The sequence below is a fragment of the Chaetodon auriga genome, chromosome 19 (genome assembly GCF_051107435.1).
Source record: "Chaetodon auriga isolate fChaAug3 chromosome 19, fChaAug3.hap1, whole genome shotgun sequence".
NCBI lineage: Eukaryota > Metazoa > Chordata > Actinopteri > Chaetodontiformes > Chaetodontidae > Chaetodon > Chaetodon auriga.
The window spans coordinates 12,041,615-12,061,467 of NC_135092.1; the positions used below are offsets into that span (position 1 = coordinate 12,041,615).

A 19,853-nucleotide genomic window follows, 5' to 3' on the forward strand; every position below is an offset into this window, starting at 1 on the left:
ACACAGAGAGAAGGTCAAGGATGTGAACTACTGGTGGAACAAAAAGCCTGTGTGTTTGTTTCAGCGTGTGAGAATCCGTGCATTCGTTTCTGCCTGCATTTGTTCCTGTGTTTTGATGTTCCTGGCTCTGCGTGAGCTGCTTAGCACATTGAGGTCAGTGGGTGTTGTGTTTCAGAAAAAGAAAGAGGTCAAATATTAACACTGAGCCTCTGTGTTATCAGCAATCTCAGTTGGTGAGGCAACGAGCTCCGCTGCCTCTGCAGGAATTAACTGGCTGTTGAAACACTGAATGTCAGGGAGGCTGAATGAATGGTCGAAAATGTCAACCTTTCGGGAGCTGAGAAAAACAGCCGTATTTTTAGATTGCCCATTCATTTTTAACATTGTGCAGCGGAGCGTGAAAGGAGTTTCATAACCCCAAGAATCTGAGCATATGCTGGAGAGATATGAAAGGAAACACAAAAATCCCCAAGACTGGATAATGTTTCCCTAAAATTAAAAAAAAACCCACATTTGTGTTACCACAATCAAACTATTTTGTTCTTTACGTGTGAGCTCAGTCCCAGATAGTTCCTAAATAGCTGAATCTGATATCACAAATTCAGCAAACTGGACATCATATTCTACTCTGCTTTTTGGTTTACAGTCTTGTCAGTGTAGCAGATCTTAATTCGAGTATTTTTTTTTGACTGAAGCTGCTACAGCAGCCAATTTCCCTTTACTCTTTTGTAGATCATAGTGAGAATACTTACGCTGATTTGCCCTCACTGTCCAGCTTTACAGCGCTCGCACCTTTCTTGGCAAGGAGCGATGCCACCTTCTCCACCTCGCCATGCTCCACCGCAGCAAGCAGGCGCTCGTCGTTTTTGTTCCACTCATTGACCTACAGAGGATGATTTGTCGGAAAAGAGAGGAAGACAGAGAAAGAGAATGAAATACAAAGAGAAAGAGAAAATAAGAGAGATGAGTAAGAGAAAACATGACATCAAATGTAATCACTGGGCAACAAGGACATCTAATATATTTATTTTGTTGTCATTGTGATACATGTATCCATGGTTTTTTCCCATCTGTAACAATACTAATGCAGGCATTCTTAACAGTGACGTACATCATTACACACTGACACCCACATCAGCAAATCTTGCTCTCCAGCTAAAAAATTTAACATGTCCTCAACATGAGTAATGTTTCTGAGAGGGAGATTGTTATTGTTATTTGGGTCTGCTATAGCCCACACACAACATTTGCGCGTGCATGCACACACACACACATGTATGCAACATGCAGTGTGGGCATGCGCACTGACACGTACACAAACCAAATGGCCCCACATTTGTATCACCGACAGGCTGTTCAGATAATCTGAAGTCAGCTATTGGGAAAGCTTCAAGCATGATCTCATGTGGAGACAGTCTTGCTACACTGCAGCCTGGAAATACAGCAGAGCAAGCTTTAAGTGTTAACCTCCAAACCAAAAAAACAAAAACAACATTTGAAAAACATTATGAAAAAACGTCCACAATAGTTACATCCATCTACTCACAAACTATAATCAACCAAAATCAACCAACATCAGACGAGGAAAGAGGCAGCCCGGCCATAAACATAAAGCACTGGCACTCATTTGAAGGAAAACTTATTAAAGACAGATTAGAGAATGTGTTTCAAGGAATAGTTGTTAAAGGCTGTAAATGAGTTGTTTCCTTACCCTGGAAGCAGAACTAACCCTGTGCACCCCAAACAAGTCAGCAGCTTGAGTTCATTGGTCAGCTCCCCTGAGCATATTAGGATGCAACACAGTATTGGATTTGACCCGATAGCCTACTGACCTACACATGATAAGGTAATGAACTCTCTGACTCCAGAAATACTTGAGGTGGCAAACTGTACTCTATTTTAAGAGACCAATAAGCCAGCATGGTGATACATGGTGTAAATAGCCTTTGTGGCAAACTCCCAGATGCAATCACTGCAATACCTTTTGCACAGCTGGTGGAAAAATGCAGGGCTATAAACATCCTCTGTCACTGAGACAGCTAGGATGACCCCTGAGCTCCGCGGCTGAACCCACACAGGCATTAATGTGCACCAGTGTGGAAAAATACTAAATTGTTGGCATTTTGAAAACTGAAAACACAGTCTAAGACGAGTGAGAGTGGAAAAAACATTTCTGGTTTTCAGGCAAGGAGTGCTGACAAATTGTAAAAAAAAAAAAAAAAAAAAAAAATACCCCTATACAGAGACTCCTCCTTCAAAGCACTGAAGCAAGAGGTGAGATACTATTTAGGAGGCAGTGTAAGATGAGAAAGTGCTCGTACTTGGATATAAAGACACTCAGCCGAGCACTGACAGAGACGTGAAAAAGATATATGAATCTACCAGGTGCTCTTCCAAGTCTATGTTGAGCAGTGATGGGCACACTTCACTGAGACTTTCCAAAAATATCCAAGAGCAGTTCAGTTACTACAAATGAAATGCAGCATCAGGGAAAAACTTCCTTAATAACACATGCACAGCGGTTCATCACAGAAAACTGATGACCACAAGATTTCAAAATGATGTTGGAAAATCAGCTGGCAATGTGGGATCATTTGAGTTTCAACAATCTGACTGCACAATATTCCTATAATACCAGAGATACTGGCAATACTGCCAGCATTAGCCCTTCACTAATTAATAACTAATAAGTGTTCATCAGTATCCTCCAGAAACCTCTGCTGTGTGGCATGGGACTTGCATGTGCTGTCCAATCTATAAATGTGTTTCTTTAATTTGCTAGTGTTTTGTCTATTTGCATGTTTTCTTGACAGTACCCTGTGGAGTTTCTGACCACTAGTAGTGCTGTGGAGCAGTGTGTTAACTGGTGTGTTAACTGTGTGTGTTAAGTTTTTTTTTGTATCATGCACACATACAAGGATGCACCTACAATACACGTATCTGAGCATGCAGGCAATGTGATGCACATTCATGCTGCTAGCTTCAGGTTACTCTATTAATTGACAGTTGGTGGTGGTAATGTGCAAAAAAAAAAAGAAAGAAAAGCGATGCACCAACGAAGGATGAGCAGCAAAGAGGAAGAAGAGCAAACATGCACGTAAACACGACGCGAAACTCCACAGGGAACCTTTAAGTTGCCACTGCATTGAGGATTCTCAGCTACCATACTTTACTGTTAGATGAGACGGATCAGGACTTGGGTGACTTACCACCTCTGCTTAACAATTTCTTGGGGGCTGGAACAAAACATTCACAAAGCTACTGTGGGGGGTGGGTGAAAATGGAACAGAGAAGTCAGGGAACGTGCATGTGTCTCTGACTGTGATTGGTGTGCAGTGAAATGTGACACAGCAGGAGATAGCTGAGGCTACAAAGGACATGTCCCCCATGGTGTGGTGGTCAGGACTTTCACAGAGGTGGACTGGATGTGCTGGTGTGAAAAGTCTCATGATTTTCATTCAGACGGTCATGTGTTCAGTCAGCGTACTGGGCGCCGAGGCAATCAAATACTAAAAATAGGTACACTCAGGAGTTGGTAGGGGAACTGAAAAAAAAAAACAAACTGATGAATAAATGAAGAAAAAGGAAAGAAATATGTATGTACACATGAGCATAGCCTGTGTTTCGGTTGCTCAAGTTTTCCGAAGTCTTCAAAGACAACGTAAAAGGAAGTTGAAGAGTGGTTTGTGTACATAACTCCACACAGTACTTGCCGCTCTTCTTATCATGTTCTGTGGACATCAGGAAGGGTGGAACTTGCTGCTGTAATTGAGTGTCTTTGTGATACGGAAACAGCAGCAAAACAAACCCACTCCTCTACATGACAGATTGAATAACAGGAGCAGTCACATGTTGCAGATGGTGAGCTTTCATTTAATGTGACTTCATCAACAGTTGGGAAAAAAATGACTCAGTTGATGTTGCATCTGATTCGTTGCTGTGAATTGATGCTCTTGATTTTATCATGAAAGCTCTGCCAACTGAGCTGATTAAAATAGATGTTATGAATCTTCTTATTTCCTGTATCTAACATCTGAAAGTAAATGTGATGGCCTGTGACAAACTGGCTGTTTGTCAACTTGATTTTTTTTCCCTGTGCTTGTTGGGGTTGGTGCATCTGATCAAATCAGGCTCTGTGGCTTTTCTAGATAATTTAATCTTACACCCTTACCTGTCCCAGCATCAAGCATCTGCTAACCCTGTGACACAGAGTGATATCAAAGAGAAAACACTGGGACAATGTCTGGATGAAAGTGGATTCATTTGAGCTACAGACATTTGCTGGGAAAATGTCTCACAGAGAGAAGATACAGGTTTTTAAATGCACCATACACCCAAACTGCTACCAAAGTTTATGCTTAAGATGTACCCACACAAAATTTAGAGAAACACCCAGAGTCACAGCAGAGTTGCGATAAAACATGGTCAACCACACAAACCTGCCCAACCTAAGAGCCGTGAGTGGAGTAACCTGCCAATTATAAGCTTTAAGTGTGCTCACCATGTTGGAAAACCAGACGCAAGGTATGAGCTAGTGCAGCGTTTTACAACTAAGTGATCTGGATAGTGTAGATTTTCTTGGTTTAGAGCTTTGTACTATCATTAAAAACACGACTAGCAAAACTAGCACAACCAGTTCTCTGTATACTCGCTTCAGTGAAGATTTCTTCTTGCTGTTGTGGGTTGTCAGTTGCTTCAAATAAAGAAACTGCAGAACATTTAGGGCAAGCAAAAGCTCGGAAGCCCCACCACCCTTTGGCCTCCTCCTTTAAGCATAAAGATTTTTTTTTTAAATGCCTTCTAAAGCAGATTTTTCAGGACTCTAGCTTCTGTGCGAACTTGTGTTAATAAAATGCAGCGTCTGGGATTGATGATGTCATCACCTCAAGTCACACATGCCCATTGTTGCTTTCTATAATGACTGTGCATCTGAAACAGTAATGGCAGACTCAGGTGTTAAATAACTACAAATAAATAATGATAACAAATGAGCTACTGTTGTTCGTTATTGTCACCTGCGGTCCCAGCATGCTTGTTAGAGTGTTTGGAAGCATTTTATGCATTAAGGCCTAAGTGCTAAAACGCTTTTACTAACCTTATCTGAACCTCCACTGTGTCTACAGAGTTGAGTCAACACTCCCTTTCTCTATCAAACAGAAATATGTACTGCTGTTTTATTACCATGCCATGTATGCTTATCCAAAGGGGTTAATTTACAGAGAAGTGGAATACAGAGAAACCAGTCTTACAACATCTGCACAACTATGTGCACTTCAAACAGGTCACACATATGCATCTCAGAAGTGCACTTTCTCCAGAGTTCATGATTAATTTCACTCATTTCATATTAAGTAAAACTTCCTCTTTGCACACTGAAGCATCGCACTGGCAACACTTGACTGAAGCAAGGAACACAAGCAGAAATATGTATCAAGCAAATAACAATTATTTACATTATAGATTAATCAGCTGACTTTTTCTTGATTAATCAGTCATTTGGACTATAAAACACTGAAGCCCAAGATGACATCCCAATCTAAAGATATTTAAATTACTATAATGTAAGACAAAAAAAAACCAAAAACATAAAAGTGTCCCATTTGAGAAGCTGAAACCTTTTCTGTGGATTGACGAATCAGCTCATTGCAGCTTTACAAATATCCATAATGTAACTAAAATTGGGGGTCTATCCATAAACTCACCAGCTGAATGCTCTTATCACTGTCTCATTAAAACAAACTGCAGGTGGGAGACAAACTGGAATGGGCTTGAACCCCGACCGGCAGTAATGTAAAAAATTACAGGGGAAACACTGATGTACTGTATAGCATGATCCTGCCTAATGGCCTCTGTGATTTTAATGGACTGGACAAAAAATAAAGGGCCGCCACGACAGAGCAGCATGACACCGATAGCATTAGACTACATTGTAATGGACAGGTTTAAGTGGAGCGGAATGCACTGCTCCAGTTTCAGCCGCATACACAAACAGTGTCATCGCAGGGAGGCTGATAAAATAATCATGTGCTGGCAGAGATGTTGCAAAATCAGCGAGGGCCTCAGCTCCAACATAACACGATTACATAAAGTGTATTTGAAAGTTTCCTAAACCAAAAGGGGGCATAAAACAGGAGAACTTTTGCTGTTCTGAAAGGGCAAACAGTGTACCATCCCATTGTAGTGTGTCAATAGGGAAAGTATCCTTAAAGTAAAAGACAATTTGTTGTTCTTCCTTGTATATGGTACTTAAAGACTTGAAGAAAAGAACTGAAAGCTGGTAGGAAACTAAAAATGTGTTTCCCATGGGAAAATATTTTGTGTGTGTGTGTGTGTGTGTGTGTGTGTGTGTGTGTGCGTGTGCATGTATGTGTATGTGATTGGAAGACTGTGTGGGCACAAGTAGCTATTGGGGTTAGATTTCCAGAACCAGTTCTGAACTAAATCTAAAACATGCTGATATATCCAGGAAATAACATTGATTCATTTTTAATATCCTAATATCAGTGCCAAAAAAAACAATAATAGCAGGCCAGCCCTTGCCACTGGCAGTAGGACTCTCCCTAAATGCCTCATTAGAGCTGAAACAATCACTCGGCATGAAATGAGTCAGCAACTATTTTGATAATCAATTAATCATTATTATTTCCAGCTTTAATGAAAATACTGTACTAATGCAGCACATTCAAAAACAGCTTAACCGGTGCATAACCCATGAACTCTAGATGACTTTGGCCAATATCTGCTTGTACTGAAGGCTGAAGGCTTAGCCTACCTTGGCTCGCACTGAACAGCATGCCCTTAGCCCACTTTGGTTTGCACCAGCAATCAGTCATGGGCCTTGTAATCCTGAAATACACCAGTAAGATCACTACTGGTCTGTGTGCGCCACCAGGAAGTGCGAAGGATCTCACTTCCTGTCTTGCTTTCAGTTGTTTCCCTGACTGCCCTCTTCCTCTCTGGCCGCTCTCTTTCAGGTCTCCCCCTCATTCTGTTTCTTGTGCTGCGATAAGTGTGTTTACAGTGGGATCAGGGTGTGGACGGAGGTGTTTGTTCCCTCTCTGTCTTTACCCTGACACTCATTAAGACCCACAAAGAGTGCGCTGATAACACTAAGTGTTTCCTGTTTGTACAGGCCTGAGGCTGACTGCAAGGACAAGGGCAAGAGAACAAGGAGCAGGAAAGGTGAAGGGGTAAGGAAAGAGAAAACAATTACTGAGCTGCTGGAGATGTGCTGAGAGACAAACATAAGCAGAGAGATGTTGGACTGCTAGAAATCTGAACTTTTAATGTGTATTTATGTTCTGTGTGTTGCTTTACAGTTAGATTTTAATAGTCATCCTTCCTGACCTCTCTCCTTGGTTGTTCCCTCCTCTCCTCACATGTCTGACAGGTGTTTATTTCTCTCTATTTGTGAAGTCTTGAAAACAACGTATGGAATCACAGCTTCAAACATCCAGTCATTACTACAGTTTCAGAATAAAGTGCAAAGAAAACAGATGCTCATCAAGTGTGTGCGACTGTTTGTTAACCTAATGGTTTTTGCATAAACATGTCTGCTCTGCGGTTTTTCTGCTTCACTGAACTTCTTCAGTTCTCTGAAGAAAAAACAAACGAAGATGGGGAAACAGTAATTCCTACATCAAATTCTGTATGTTTGGAGAGTTCAGCCTCTAAGAGAAAGTGGAGTTTAGCAGAAAAACGTTTACTTTGGAAAACCTTTAGTATTTCCCTCCAGGGTAGACCAAATGATGTTTTTGTCGATGAGCAGATAAAAACTGTTTGTTCTTCTTTGATTTTCTGGGTTGTCTCATTTGCCTTCCCTATGGTCTGAATCACTTAAAAAAAATTGTGTGGGGGGTCTCTCCTGTTTATTTCGATGCAGATGCTTTAACTCCACATATAAATGAGTCGAAGCCTATAAAACCAACTTAAAACAACGTTAAACTTAACCTGACAAGCAGAGAGCCTATAAGGCTTTTTGGCTCATTTGTTTGTCGATGAAATGCATCTGAGCACTCAAACCCTGGTGACACTGGAAAAGGAAACGCATGTTAGGCAAACTGTTTCCCAGGATATGTAAAGATTAAAATAAATTGCGAAATGCAACACCAGGACTAGCCACATAGCCATAGCAACTGTCATAGAAATCCAGGAATTGCTTCTCCAGATGCCTTGTGATGGATTAAAGTGTTGTTTCAGGGAAATCTGACCTGATGGTGGCACCAAAGTTGCTACTAATCATACTCTGGGGATGAAAAATATTCCCAACAAATTTCACGGTGACCTGGCCAGTAATTGTGAGGAAATCTTGCTCTGGACTTAAGTGTTGGACAAACAGACCAACCAACTAGGTCCTGCTGTTAGCTGAGCTAGAAAAACACACATTTTCAACATGAAGAGAGAACAGGGGGGTATAGATCGGAAAAAAAACAGGAGACTGACTTATCAGAAGGCTAAGACTACATGAAAAGTAAATAAATAGGCCAAGTCAGGTCATGTCATGTAGATAAAATAACAAGAAACAAGGCAGCACAAGAGTATTGGGAAGAGAAATGGAGAGAAGTCCTCAGGTTTTCAGAGAGATGACTGAACACACACCATCCGCTGTTCCACTGCGCACACTCAACCAGATTTGTCTTTTGTGTCAATGAGAATTAGGTTGTCTATGGGATTCCATGCAGAGATGAAAGATAAAGCTAAATGAATTCAGCAAGAAAAGTAGGTTAGATGGGAGGTAAGACACAAGCAACATAGACTGAACTCCAGAGGGGAATAATCTGCATGCAGGCTACAAGAATATTCTTTGTTTGGGAGAGTGGTAGAGAAACAGAGGAAGGCAGTACAGACAGACAGTGAACGAGAGGATGGAAGAGTGAACAATGTCCAGAACAAAAAGGAAAAGAAACTGAAAGAAAGACAGAGATTGACACATCGAAAATATCTCTGCCCTTTGATCAGTAGTGGCTGTGAACTTCAAACCCCTTATCTGCAACAAAGCAGATGCTCGAATGTCCTCAAACAATACATCCTTTCTCTCAGGCCACAGCTGAAACCGCTTACTGCCCTCTGTACTACAAACACACATCAACACGAGCACGCACACACGCACACACACACCACAATAGTTTACTAGACTCTGAAACTCAAACCCAGAATAATAGAGTTAGTAGACAGAACTGTTAAACAAAGACCAGATGGCTGCTCTCATAATGAAAGATGCTTCCATGTATTTCTCAATACTGCCCAATCTGGACCGCACGTTTAGATAATGAAATCAATTAAATCATGAGAACATTTTTCTCATTTGGCAACTTTGTATTACTGCAATTTTAGTGGTACCACCCTCTCCCCACAAAATGTCTTTTAACTGTTACAACAAGTAAACGCTGGTGCAGTCAATACACTGTCCATATGTGAGCATCAGCCAATGATGTAGGTGAGAGGAGTCCATCAATCTGGCACTGCACTCATATAAACCTGGCACCAACAGTTGAGTCAGTGATTTGGGAGGATTATGCTAGCAGTGAATAAAGTAGCCTTGAGTCGCTAGCCTCAAACTTGTAGTCTTCAGCCTCAACCCTCAACACTGACTCAAGTGACATCACTTGAGGCACTTTATCAAACTTTGCACAGTTCTTTCTGGAGCCACTTCATACAACTTTTTCAAATATGCAGTTGCAGTAGTTCTCCCCAAGACCTGTAAACAGACAGTAAAATTAGTTCCCCTGTACAGACACCAATGAGAGCCAAGTTGAATGGCACCTCTATGAACATTCAATGTCTGCCAAGTGTGTCTCTTTGCACCAAATTTGCAAACATGTGAGACTGCCAAGAAGAATATCTGTGCACTGATGATAAATGATTTTAAAAGGAATCAAGTAGTTACCATGTTAATTTATCTTAACTCACAAGTCTGCCATTATGTGATTGGTTATAATTTGTAACGTCAGATGTAAATGTGTTTGCAAAGAAGGAAATGTGAGGATTATTCATCATTATGTAAGGTGTTTTGTATAGTGCCTCTAAGTAGGGGTGGGCGGTTTACCTGTTTCGTCACCGTCACAGGTGTCACGCTTGCCACAAGATGGATTTTGCAATTCTGGCATTACCATGACAAATGTTCCCCGGCTAATGCGGCATCTATTGTAGACCCACAAGCTGGAACAGTGTTAGCGTATTTAATATTCAGGGACAGTCAGGGGAAACTCTGTGAACTTCAAGCCTCATTTGAAGCCAATTAAATAACCAGAGTAGTAGCTTCGCATTATCTCCACACTTCATACTGCAACGCAAGCTCAGCTGGTTTCGTTAGTACATGAAAGCCCTCAGCTGTGTGCTGCGTGAGTATGTGTGTCTCTTGCTGCTTTATGGAAATGAGAAGAGGTAGAATCATGTTTTCAGTTATTTTATCACTGTAAAAAACAAAAAATAAAATTACTGAGATATAAAGTTTAGGTCATATCACCCACTCCTTCCCCTAAGTCTGTATTTCAGTTATTTTTAGCTTTACTGCATTTGTGTTTATTAAAACTCAGAGTCATTCAGTATTTACTTGGACTTTTCTTGGAAGGCTAAATGCAGCCTCAGATGGAAGTACTATGTATGCCAAATAAACACTTGAGTCTTGCCGCACACTCATAGTATTTCAAATAAGCACTTAAAGATGGTTTTCCAAAATTTAGGACAGAACTATTTTTGATAAACTAAAGACATGAAGTCATCTTGTTATTGTTATATAAGTATCACTCTCTTGCAGCCTTTCCACTGTTGACTGGGCATCAACACTAAGACTTTACAGAGAGGAAACGCCAAAAGCAAAGTAACAAACCCTGTCATCACGTCATCCATGAGCGCCCCTTTGCCCTCTCTTCACTTCAGTATCATAGCTTGAAAAACTCACATTAGTTGGCATTTCCCTCTCTAATTACCTCTTATTTTACTGCTTTTCCAGAGCTCCTCTTATAAACAACTCGTGTAGGCCACCATGACTCCCCGAAGTGAAGCCCATTGTTGTGCCCATGTGCTCATTCACAGATGTGAATAGCACTGTGACAACACACAGCATACACTGCTTAGAGCATTATAGACTGCCAACTTGCTTGAAGATGCAAAAAGAAACTACTACATGCTTAAGTTATTACACAGCTCTTTTCACTGAATGGACTTACTGTATTTTAAAGCTCAAGGATTGATGCACAAGTCCAGCATAGGACATTTATGGGTGCAAGAAGACCTCCAGTAAAAAATAGCCCTCGTGCAACACTTCCTCCTGACACAAATAGCCTTTCCTGCCCTATAAATAAACACTGCTGGACTTGGAGAGCAACCAGCCTCATTACGCTCGAGGGCTGCTCATAAAGTCAGTGGAGTAGGGCAAAAGTATATCCCTCCCTTCAGTCGGGATAGAGTAGTTCATACACACTAATACACAGATGCACACAGACGTCAGTTAGTGTACAGAGACACAGTGGACTCAAATAAAAATATATGTTACACAGTCTTATTGCCCATTCTATTGAGATTTTGAGGACAAAATTTTTGGCAGTAATCTGAAACAGGAAACAGTGCTTGTGTCTAGCTACTCTTAAGTTACCCATAAAACTGTCCGTCAATTCTGTCGCTTGAAATCATGAGACAGAGCTAAAAACACATCTCACAAAGGTTTGCGAGCCAAAACAGTTCTCGGAAGTGCCCCGCAAATCAAGCAGGGCAGTTCCAAAAGTCTCTCATGAAGGAGGACGTTCTCAAAGCTTTTTCAGGTGAACTGAGTCTAACCCTCCCTCCATCCATCTCTGAGCATGAATATTATTCCAGCTGTTCAGCGCACGCCAAACCAAACAACCCATCTGGACCAAAGTGGAGGTAGGGAGCCTGACTGTCCTTCTCACCCAAACAGGGTTTCTCTCCTGCTTGCCGTTTTCCCATCATCATCCCTGATCTCTCATCCTTTATCTGTCTCTTCTTTCTATTTACTCCTTCATCTTTGTCTCTCTTCTCTCATTATTCTTTTCAACCTTTCAACTGAACTCCCCTCATCAAACGTATCTGCTTTTGTTTATCTCTGGTGCCACTCGGGTTTCCATTACAGTTTTTTTTTTACTGTAAAAATCTGTGGAAGTCCGTCACATTTAAGTCCAGTCAAAGTGTCCACTGAAAGTAATTGCTGTGTTAGATGTGTAAATATTTTGGCTTTCCCCCCGTTGCCTCTCTCTGATGTTCACCCTCCCTCTCGCTCATCTCCAGATATTTTCACATCCAACTCAAAGACGAACAAGACGGTTTTGGTGAGTTTCATTTTGTTTCAAGTTGGAGTTTGGATGAAGTGTGTTTCACAATGATAAAATTACTGTTTCTGTGAATGGAGCCTGGTGGCTTCGGGGACAGCAATACAACGGCTGTTTCTGGTTAAACAAAACAAATCTTACTCTTTAACAACAACGTATGAGAAGGGATCCTTTTCATAGTATTGTCAGACATTTCTAACAATGTGAGCCTGTCAGTGGAAAGAACACTTTTTTGGTGGATGTACACAAATGCCCAGAGGGATTACATTGCAGCCTGTTTCACAACTGCTGGCTGCAGCCCTCTCACTCACTACCAGACCAATTTCAAAAATTTGTTGTCCCCATTAATCACTTGGACATGTGGGAAAATAGAGCCATTAACACAGGTAATATTTGACCCACTATATCATCTATATGTAGTCCTGAAGCAGGTCAACAGACAGCTGCTCTGGATGTACAGCCAGTTTTCTTTAAAGTCCCACTGATAAATATACCTGCAGTAACCCATTCAAATACACAAACATACACATAAAGCAGCAGAGAAAGCACCTTGTACCATCACTGATGTCTTCACACCCACACCAGACAACAAACAAGCCCATGCACAAAAACACACCCACACAGAAATGAGCATGCAATCACATGCATCGGCATAAAGATCACACCTGCCTGCTTTTACCAGGCTCAGTGCTCCATGTTCTTGCTGACGAGCAGGTTTCCTGGCTGTTTGTCTGCAGTCCATGTGCACAGGTGATAAGGAATAAAGAGATCCCATGAGCAGTTCTTGTTTTAATTGGATCCGTGTTTAAACAGGCTCTAAGCCATTTTCCTTAGATTAACTAGTTCAAGACTGTATTTTTAAACCTTCTTTCAAAAGCCCTTGTGGTCAAAATCAATGGTGAAACTAAAGCATAATAAGCACAATAGTTACTGCATATAACAGCTCACGAACTGTGGTGACTAAAGTCACACACATCCACGAATGGATCAGCCATCTACACTCTGCATAAGCCACTGTAAGCAAGACTAATACAAACACAGAGAAAACACTCATCATCGTGAGACTATCTTGTCAGCTCCACAAAGGAGACAAAATAACATTTGGCTTGATGACATTTACTTTCTGCTTACGCCTAATGACAAGATTAGCAGACTGTACTCATAACAAGGACTGTCCTAATACCTTTGAATGTGTGATAGGAATGTGTGAAGCCTCTGAGAAGCTTAAGAATCAAGACTGTTTTCAGCCAGTAATCATATGATGTCATGAGATACTGAGATGATTACAGGTTAAAGGCTGAATGCACCTCTTGTGACCACATTAGTCTGTTTAGGGTTGCAACTAACTATTATTTTCATGATCAATTATTCTGATAATTATCTTCTTGATTAATTGCTTGGTTAATAAAATGTCAGGAAATAGTGAAAAAAGCTCAACTAAAGCTCAAATAGATGTCTTTAAAGGTTGTTTTCTTTGTCCAAAACCCAGACATGTTTAGTTTATGTAATATAAAACAGAGAGAACCAGCATATCTTCACATGAGAGAAGCTGGATCCAGTCATTTCTGCTTGAAAAATCAATAATGAATGAATCAATCAATCAATCAATCAATCATCAAACTGGCTGGTTAATTTTCTGTCAAAATCAACAAATCATTAAACTGACTAATCATTTCGGCTGCATTTCTGTTCATGTAGAGCTGCATCTAGTAATTCTTTTCATTGCCAATCAATCTGCTGATTTTCTCAATTGATTAATTGTTTGCTCTATAAAATGTCAGAAGCCAATGAAAAATGTAAGTTCCACCAGTCAAAGGGTCTTCTTCAAATGTCCTTTTTTCTCCAACACACATTATGTGAGAGGCTGGGACCAGAGGACTTGCTGCTGAAATCAGTCGACTGATTAATCGACTGATTGTTTCCGCTCTGAACCTAAACCGTGGCTCAACGTGCACGTGACTGGCTGGTGGGTCACTCATCCTCCTGGCAATCATGATTAAATCAAACTGCTAAGTTCTGTGAACACATATCACCTTTCACTTTCCTTCTCTTAATTGACTGCATATGTATTTTTATATCAATATTGACACTTTATGCAATTTCCTTCAGCTGGATGTAGAGTCTGAATACACAGTGTATCTAGAGAATAGATACTACAGTAAGTGTGAACAGGGCCATAGTTATCCTTTGGACTGCTGTACTATCTCCTGCTGACAACTGACAACACACACAAAGACACACACCCTTCCTCCACCTCCTCTCCCAGATTAATCCTGGGCCGTCCCTGAGGTTTTACTGTCACTCCCAGTACTAATACCCTTTTGCTACACCCAGCCAGAACAAACCATTCCATGCCAAACCAAGTCAGACTGGGCCAAATCAAACAGAGCCGAGTGGAGATACTTCAGGCTGTGCGCCAGTTAAAAAGTAACCTTCTATAATTGAAGCACTGCTGCATTATTGTGTTACTATAGAAATAATTTTTATTTTACCACAGTGTGTTTCAACTTTCATGGAAAAAAGTAGAGTGTAACATTTGTCTCTAATGGCCAAATCTTTCTTGATGAACTAAGAAGGAGGCGGAATATAATGGCGTCATGCTTTGCACACTGCCTTATTTACAAATGTTTTCAGATGATCAGCATGTGATTTTCTTCACAGTGCTGCTCCAGTTAACAGAGTAGATGCATTTCAAAATCCTGATAAGAAGGACTCCATTCCTCCACTGTTTGTTAAGTTCAGATAATATACTATTCAATAAGTGTCAAACAGTACATGTTCAGTTTAGTCTCCAGTGTCATGCAGCTCAGATGAAGCCATGAAACAGCTGTGTGGAGTGAAAGGAGCCAGCATAATCCACACATCAATTAGACGCAGAAAGAGTGGATGATTAGGGGAGGGTGTGTGTGTCTGCGCATATGCTGTGGATACGGGTCTACACACATGGATGTGGAAGCGTGTGTGTGAAAGCCTTGAGTAATCCTGCTTAGTCTAGCAGCTGGGGGAGCAAGTTGAAATAGTGTGACAGTATGTAGGGCTGGGTGAGGGTTTAATACTAGAACCACCATCAATAGTAGAATACACACATAATAACAGATTGTGCATGTGTGTGCATGTGTGCACATACATGCACAGTCGGTGAGTAATGTGCTTGGGGGAGGTAGTAAGGGGCTGAGAGTACGATAACAGTCTAAGCAAATTAACTAATTTAGAGCAGCTCTGCTCAAACAGCAGGGACAGAGTCGTTAATGTGGTCTCAAGGGGTCGACGCACACTGCTAGATTTAATTAAGATTTCTCAGACTAATTACACGTCTGTTTTTTCTAACATAAGAAAAACAAGTTTTATAATGATTCACTGCATTATAGAGTGGTTTTTGCATTGTTTTACTGTATGTAGAGTAGTACAGAGAACTTCAATAAGTCCTTGTTGTCAGTCAAGCATCCCCCACACTAAGCACTGAAAGCAATCATCAACCAAAAGCTGGAACTGCATGTTAGTTCACATTCAATGCTTAGTTAGCTTATTCTTCATCAGACAGCCCCTGATTTAAACCAAATTTCACAACTTGAGACTGTATTTTTTAAGGCAAAGTTCTTTTACAGCCAATCCTTTAATCAGCTGTATGCATCAAAATAAACTGATTCAAATGGCTGAATTGCATTCACATTAAATAAATAAGGTCTAATTTGAAGCCATCAAAGACAACCATTTTTACTGACATTATCTGTGTAGGTCACAGCAAAACCATTTCTGACAGCTGATCGTTCAGACATGGCTGAGGCAGAATGCCTGTAAGTCTCTCTGTGGCTGTTTGCCAGCCCCATTCCCAGAAACCAGATTACACCGTCTGCTTGTCTTAAACACTGCTCACATACACACACACAGAACCTCCCTCATTATACTGACTGTTTGGCCAAATAGGCTTACCCGAAATGATCCACAAACAAATCCCAAAATGCCAATGATATATTCCATATTCAGGCAGACACAGATAAACAGAAACAACACAGTCCAGTCCAGCAGAAAGATGTGCAAACATTTCAGAACACACACAGAAGAATTCCTCCGGTTCACCTTGACCTTGTATAACGACACACCTGCCCATAGATTCTGCTGAAGCAGCACTGATATTATTCACTTTTAGATAATGGCATGCATAGACTTTGGTGGACTAATTTAGTGTGGAACAAGTCAGACCAGAACATAGCCACGATGACCCCAGTGCAGGAAAATACTGTTATTACCACAGCTGCGTTGTCTGTCAGAAAATATCACATTCAGCCGTGTTCTCAGTTAGTTTAACATTTTTTAAATGCAGCAATAAAGCTCTTTAATACTAAGGTTGAAAATACATGAACACCTTCAGCGTAGGCAGCGTTTTCACACCACTTAGCCCCACAGCGCATTCACAGAGCAGCATTTAGGAAAGCCGATCATCTTAACCTAGTGACACATTCTGCTGAGTCTGCCCGGCTGTGCAGTTTCAAGCTAGTTTGCATGGTATTTCTGTAGCCAAACATATTTTCATACAGCAATCAAGGAAGGCCACAAGATAATTACAAGCATACCCCAAACACAATGTGGTAAGAAAGGTCTGTTTTTCCTCATATTTTAAGGAGGAAAAGAATTTTAAGCTGCCAAGCATCAAGAAAGGTGACTTATTTAACGTAGCACTGCTTTACGTGCTCGTTTTATTTGAATGCATGCTGATGACAAAGTACAGCACAAAAAGTGACCAGTATTACACAGTAGTATAATGGTGAATCTGTACATAAGTGGTGTGCCATTATTCTTTCTGTATACGTGTGTGTAGACTCAGAGAAATACCACCCTGTCAACCTTCACACAACAAAAACTATAGTGTACGGCAAGGTGATATTTTAACCTTCTAACCTTAAATATTCTCTAACCTTGAGTGCCTGTAAAGCTGGATAAAACATTTGCACATTTAACTTTTCATCCTGGAAGAAATCACTTTGCAGTCCACAATCACAGGGATATAAAAAGCACACCAGCTCCAAGAAGAAATATAACAATGTCCTGTAAAAATATCATAAATGTTAATGTATAAACAGAGAAAAGAGAGTTTAAGACCACCAGTCAAAACACCGGCAATCTGGATACAAAAGATGAGGGATTAATCCGCGTGCATGATGACAATCTGGTGTACACATATCCTTTATCCTCCCACTCAGTAACTACCACCCTTACTTTACAGTGAGTTTGACTTTCAAACATAAGATATCATGTATGGCTTTATCAGTACATCAGTGGAAAGTTCTAGATGCCTTGTCCATAATTATCTATGCATTTCCTGCAGTTCAGCATTAAAATATTTTTCATTTTTGAAGGATTCACGATGTTGAATAGAATTTTAAACTGAGCTCTGTTGGTCTGCACATAAACAGGCAAAATGAATTGCAGTAATTGTGTGTCTGAACAATATAATTAAGATTGTATGATACACTGCTGGCTAAATATCTTACCAACAACAGCCGTGTAAAAATGGCAGAACAGGGAAAACACAAGCGTAATTAATGGGATTAATAATGATCACACTCTGCTTAGTTTTGCCAATTCTGCACCGTCATGACTTCCTAGGACACATAAATAGAATGATTAATTAATGCTCCATTAACCTATGCTTTTCTAGTCAAAGTCTGTTGCTGTGAAAAGACCACATGAGTTACCTTCTCTGTGAATCAAATAAACAAGGCCCTGGTCCTGTCAGCCAGCGAGCAAACCATCTCAAGTGTAATGTGGACAAATGCATGGATTCGGTTCTGCACAGCTGTTATTATGTGGTAGGTCTGGTTGATAAAGTCTGTGATATATATGTAATTATGTAGTGGTCTTTCTATATTGAGTGGAGAAACACAAAAAAAAATCTAGCAAAAACATGAACCATCCATGAATTTGAAAAATATACAATCAAGGTTTTATTATCATCCAGCTCAACATTTAGCCCCGATCCTGCCTGGATCACATTACAGTAATAACACATCGTCTTCTCTCCTCCAGTAACATTTCTACCTTATTTAGGCCTCATGTTGAAGAGGTGTTTGAGTGAAGGTTTGGCTGCCTGGTGCGTTCAGTTCAGCCGGAGGAGGATCCTCAAAGTGAAGCCCTCAGTAAAGATTTCACACTAAAACACAGATTCCATTACGCATTATCTGGAAATGTTTTGACTTGAAGAAAAGCTATTTTACGGGGGCATTAGGTTTCTGTTATTTTGTTTTAAAAAATGAAGGGCTGCTTTTCAGGGGGAAACATTCCTCTGTAATCTGTCACTGACACACACGGCTTAAAATAGGACCAAGGAGATATTTTCTTTCTATTGCGGTTGTTCAGGGTTTCTATAAAAAGCGATGGAATGGCTATTGGCTCAGAGGATAAACACGCTGGCCTGTGAAACTTTCTTTTTGTGCATATCTTAATCATGACCATTAATTTTAATTACCATGTGTGTACTACAGTACAGACACTGTTTTACCCAGGATCCCTCTGCATAGAAAATGAATGCACACTGTACTAAAAGTTTTTAAAAGTGTACCTATGGATCTTTACCCTAATTAAAAGAGTGTATTATTGTACTGCATTTCACAAACATTTTCAAGAGCAAATGAAGTATCTCATTTTAGAATATAGATAGTTAGATATTTTCCAGAATGCAGTAGAACTAAACTGTTTTCAGATTATCAATGCAAAGTATACACAGCGTGAGATACATACTGTACTCTGATGGTGTGATATTGTCTGTGGGAGGGGCTTTGCATGAAACACGAAACACACAGACATAAAATGCTTTTGTAGTCAGATCAGTTATTAAATTATCTCTACAGCAAAACAATAATGCCTCATTACTGTCATTTCATTTCACAACCCTGATTCAAAAAAAAAGTTGGGACGCTGTGTGAAACATAAATAAAAACAGAATGCAGTCATCGCAAACAAACTGTGTTTACTGACAACAGTCTTACAAAGTGTTCCTGAGCTCATGTAGTGACATCTTTTATACAATCATGTGTTCACAAAGTGGTGAACCTCTCTCCATCCTTGCTTGTGCCTTTCTAAGATGCCCCTTTCATACCCAATCATGACACTCTCACCTGTTACCAATGAACCTGTTTACCTGTGGAATGTTCCAAACAGGTGTTTTTGGAGCTTTCCACATCTTTCCCAGTCTTTAGTTGCCCAAACTTTTTTGGAGTTGGACAGCTGGGCATGCACAAATCATATATACTGTATGCATACGTGTACCCACGTATTCAGACATACTGGACTTTGGAAAGGCAGATTAGTATACGTCTAAAAGAAGAGCAGATTATCACATGTTTTCATTTTCGTTTTGCACAGTGTCCCAACTTTTTTGGAATTGGAGTTGTGTAATGTGTGTGCACTTTCACTGCAAAAGAATTGGCAGATCAATCAAAACTGCTGTCAGTGGTTTTTAATAGACGATGACGAGTACAGCACTGCAGTTCAGTCGTTCCCTTTTCCAAACAGCATCATATCAAGGCACAGATATGAAAGCAAGGATTTATTGCAATTAAAAGACACACAGAT

General features: G+C 40.4%; 1 protein-coding gene across 2 annotated transcripts in view; it reads right to left on the reverse strand.

The window, feature by feature from the left end:
• Window positions 1-19,853, reverse strand: part of rai14 (retinoic acid induced 14) — a 39,938-nt gene that overhangs the window by 16,747 nt on the left and 3,338 nt on the right. For both annotated transcript variants that reach the window (XM_076757593.1, XM_076757594.1), the window contains exon 3: window positions 753-883. In XM_076757593.1, coding sequence (XP_076613708.1) covers window positions 753-883 — 131 coding nt within the window. The remainder of the gene's footprint in view (window positions 1-752; window positions 884-19,853) is intronic.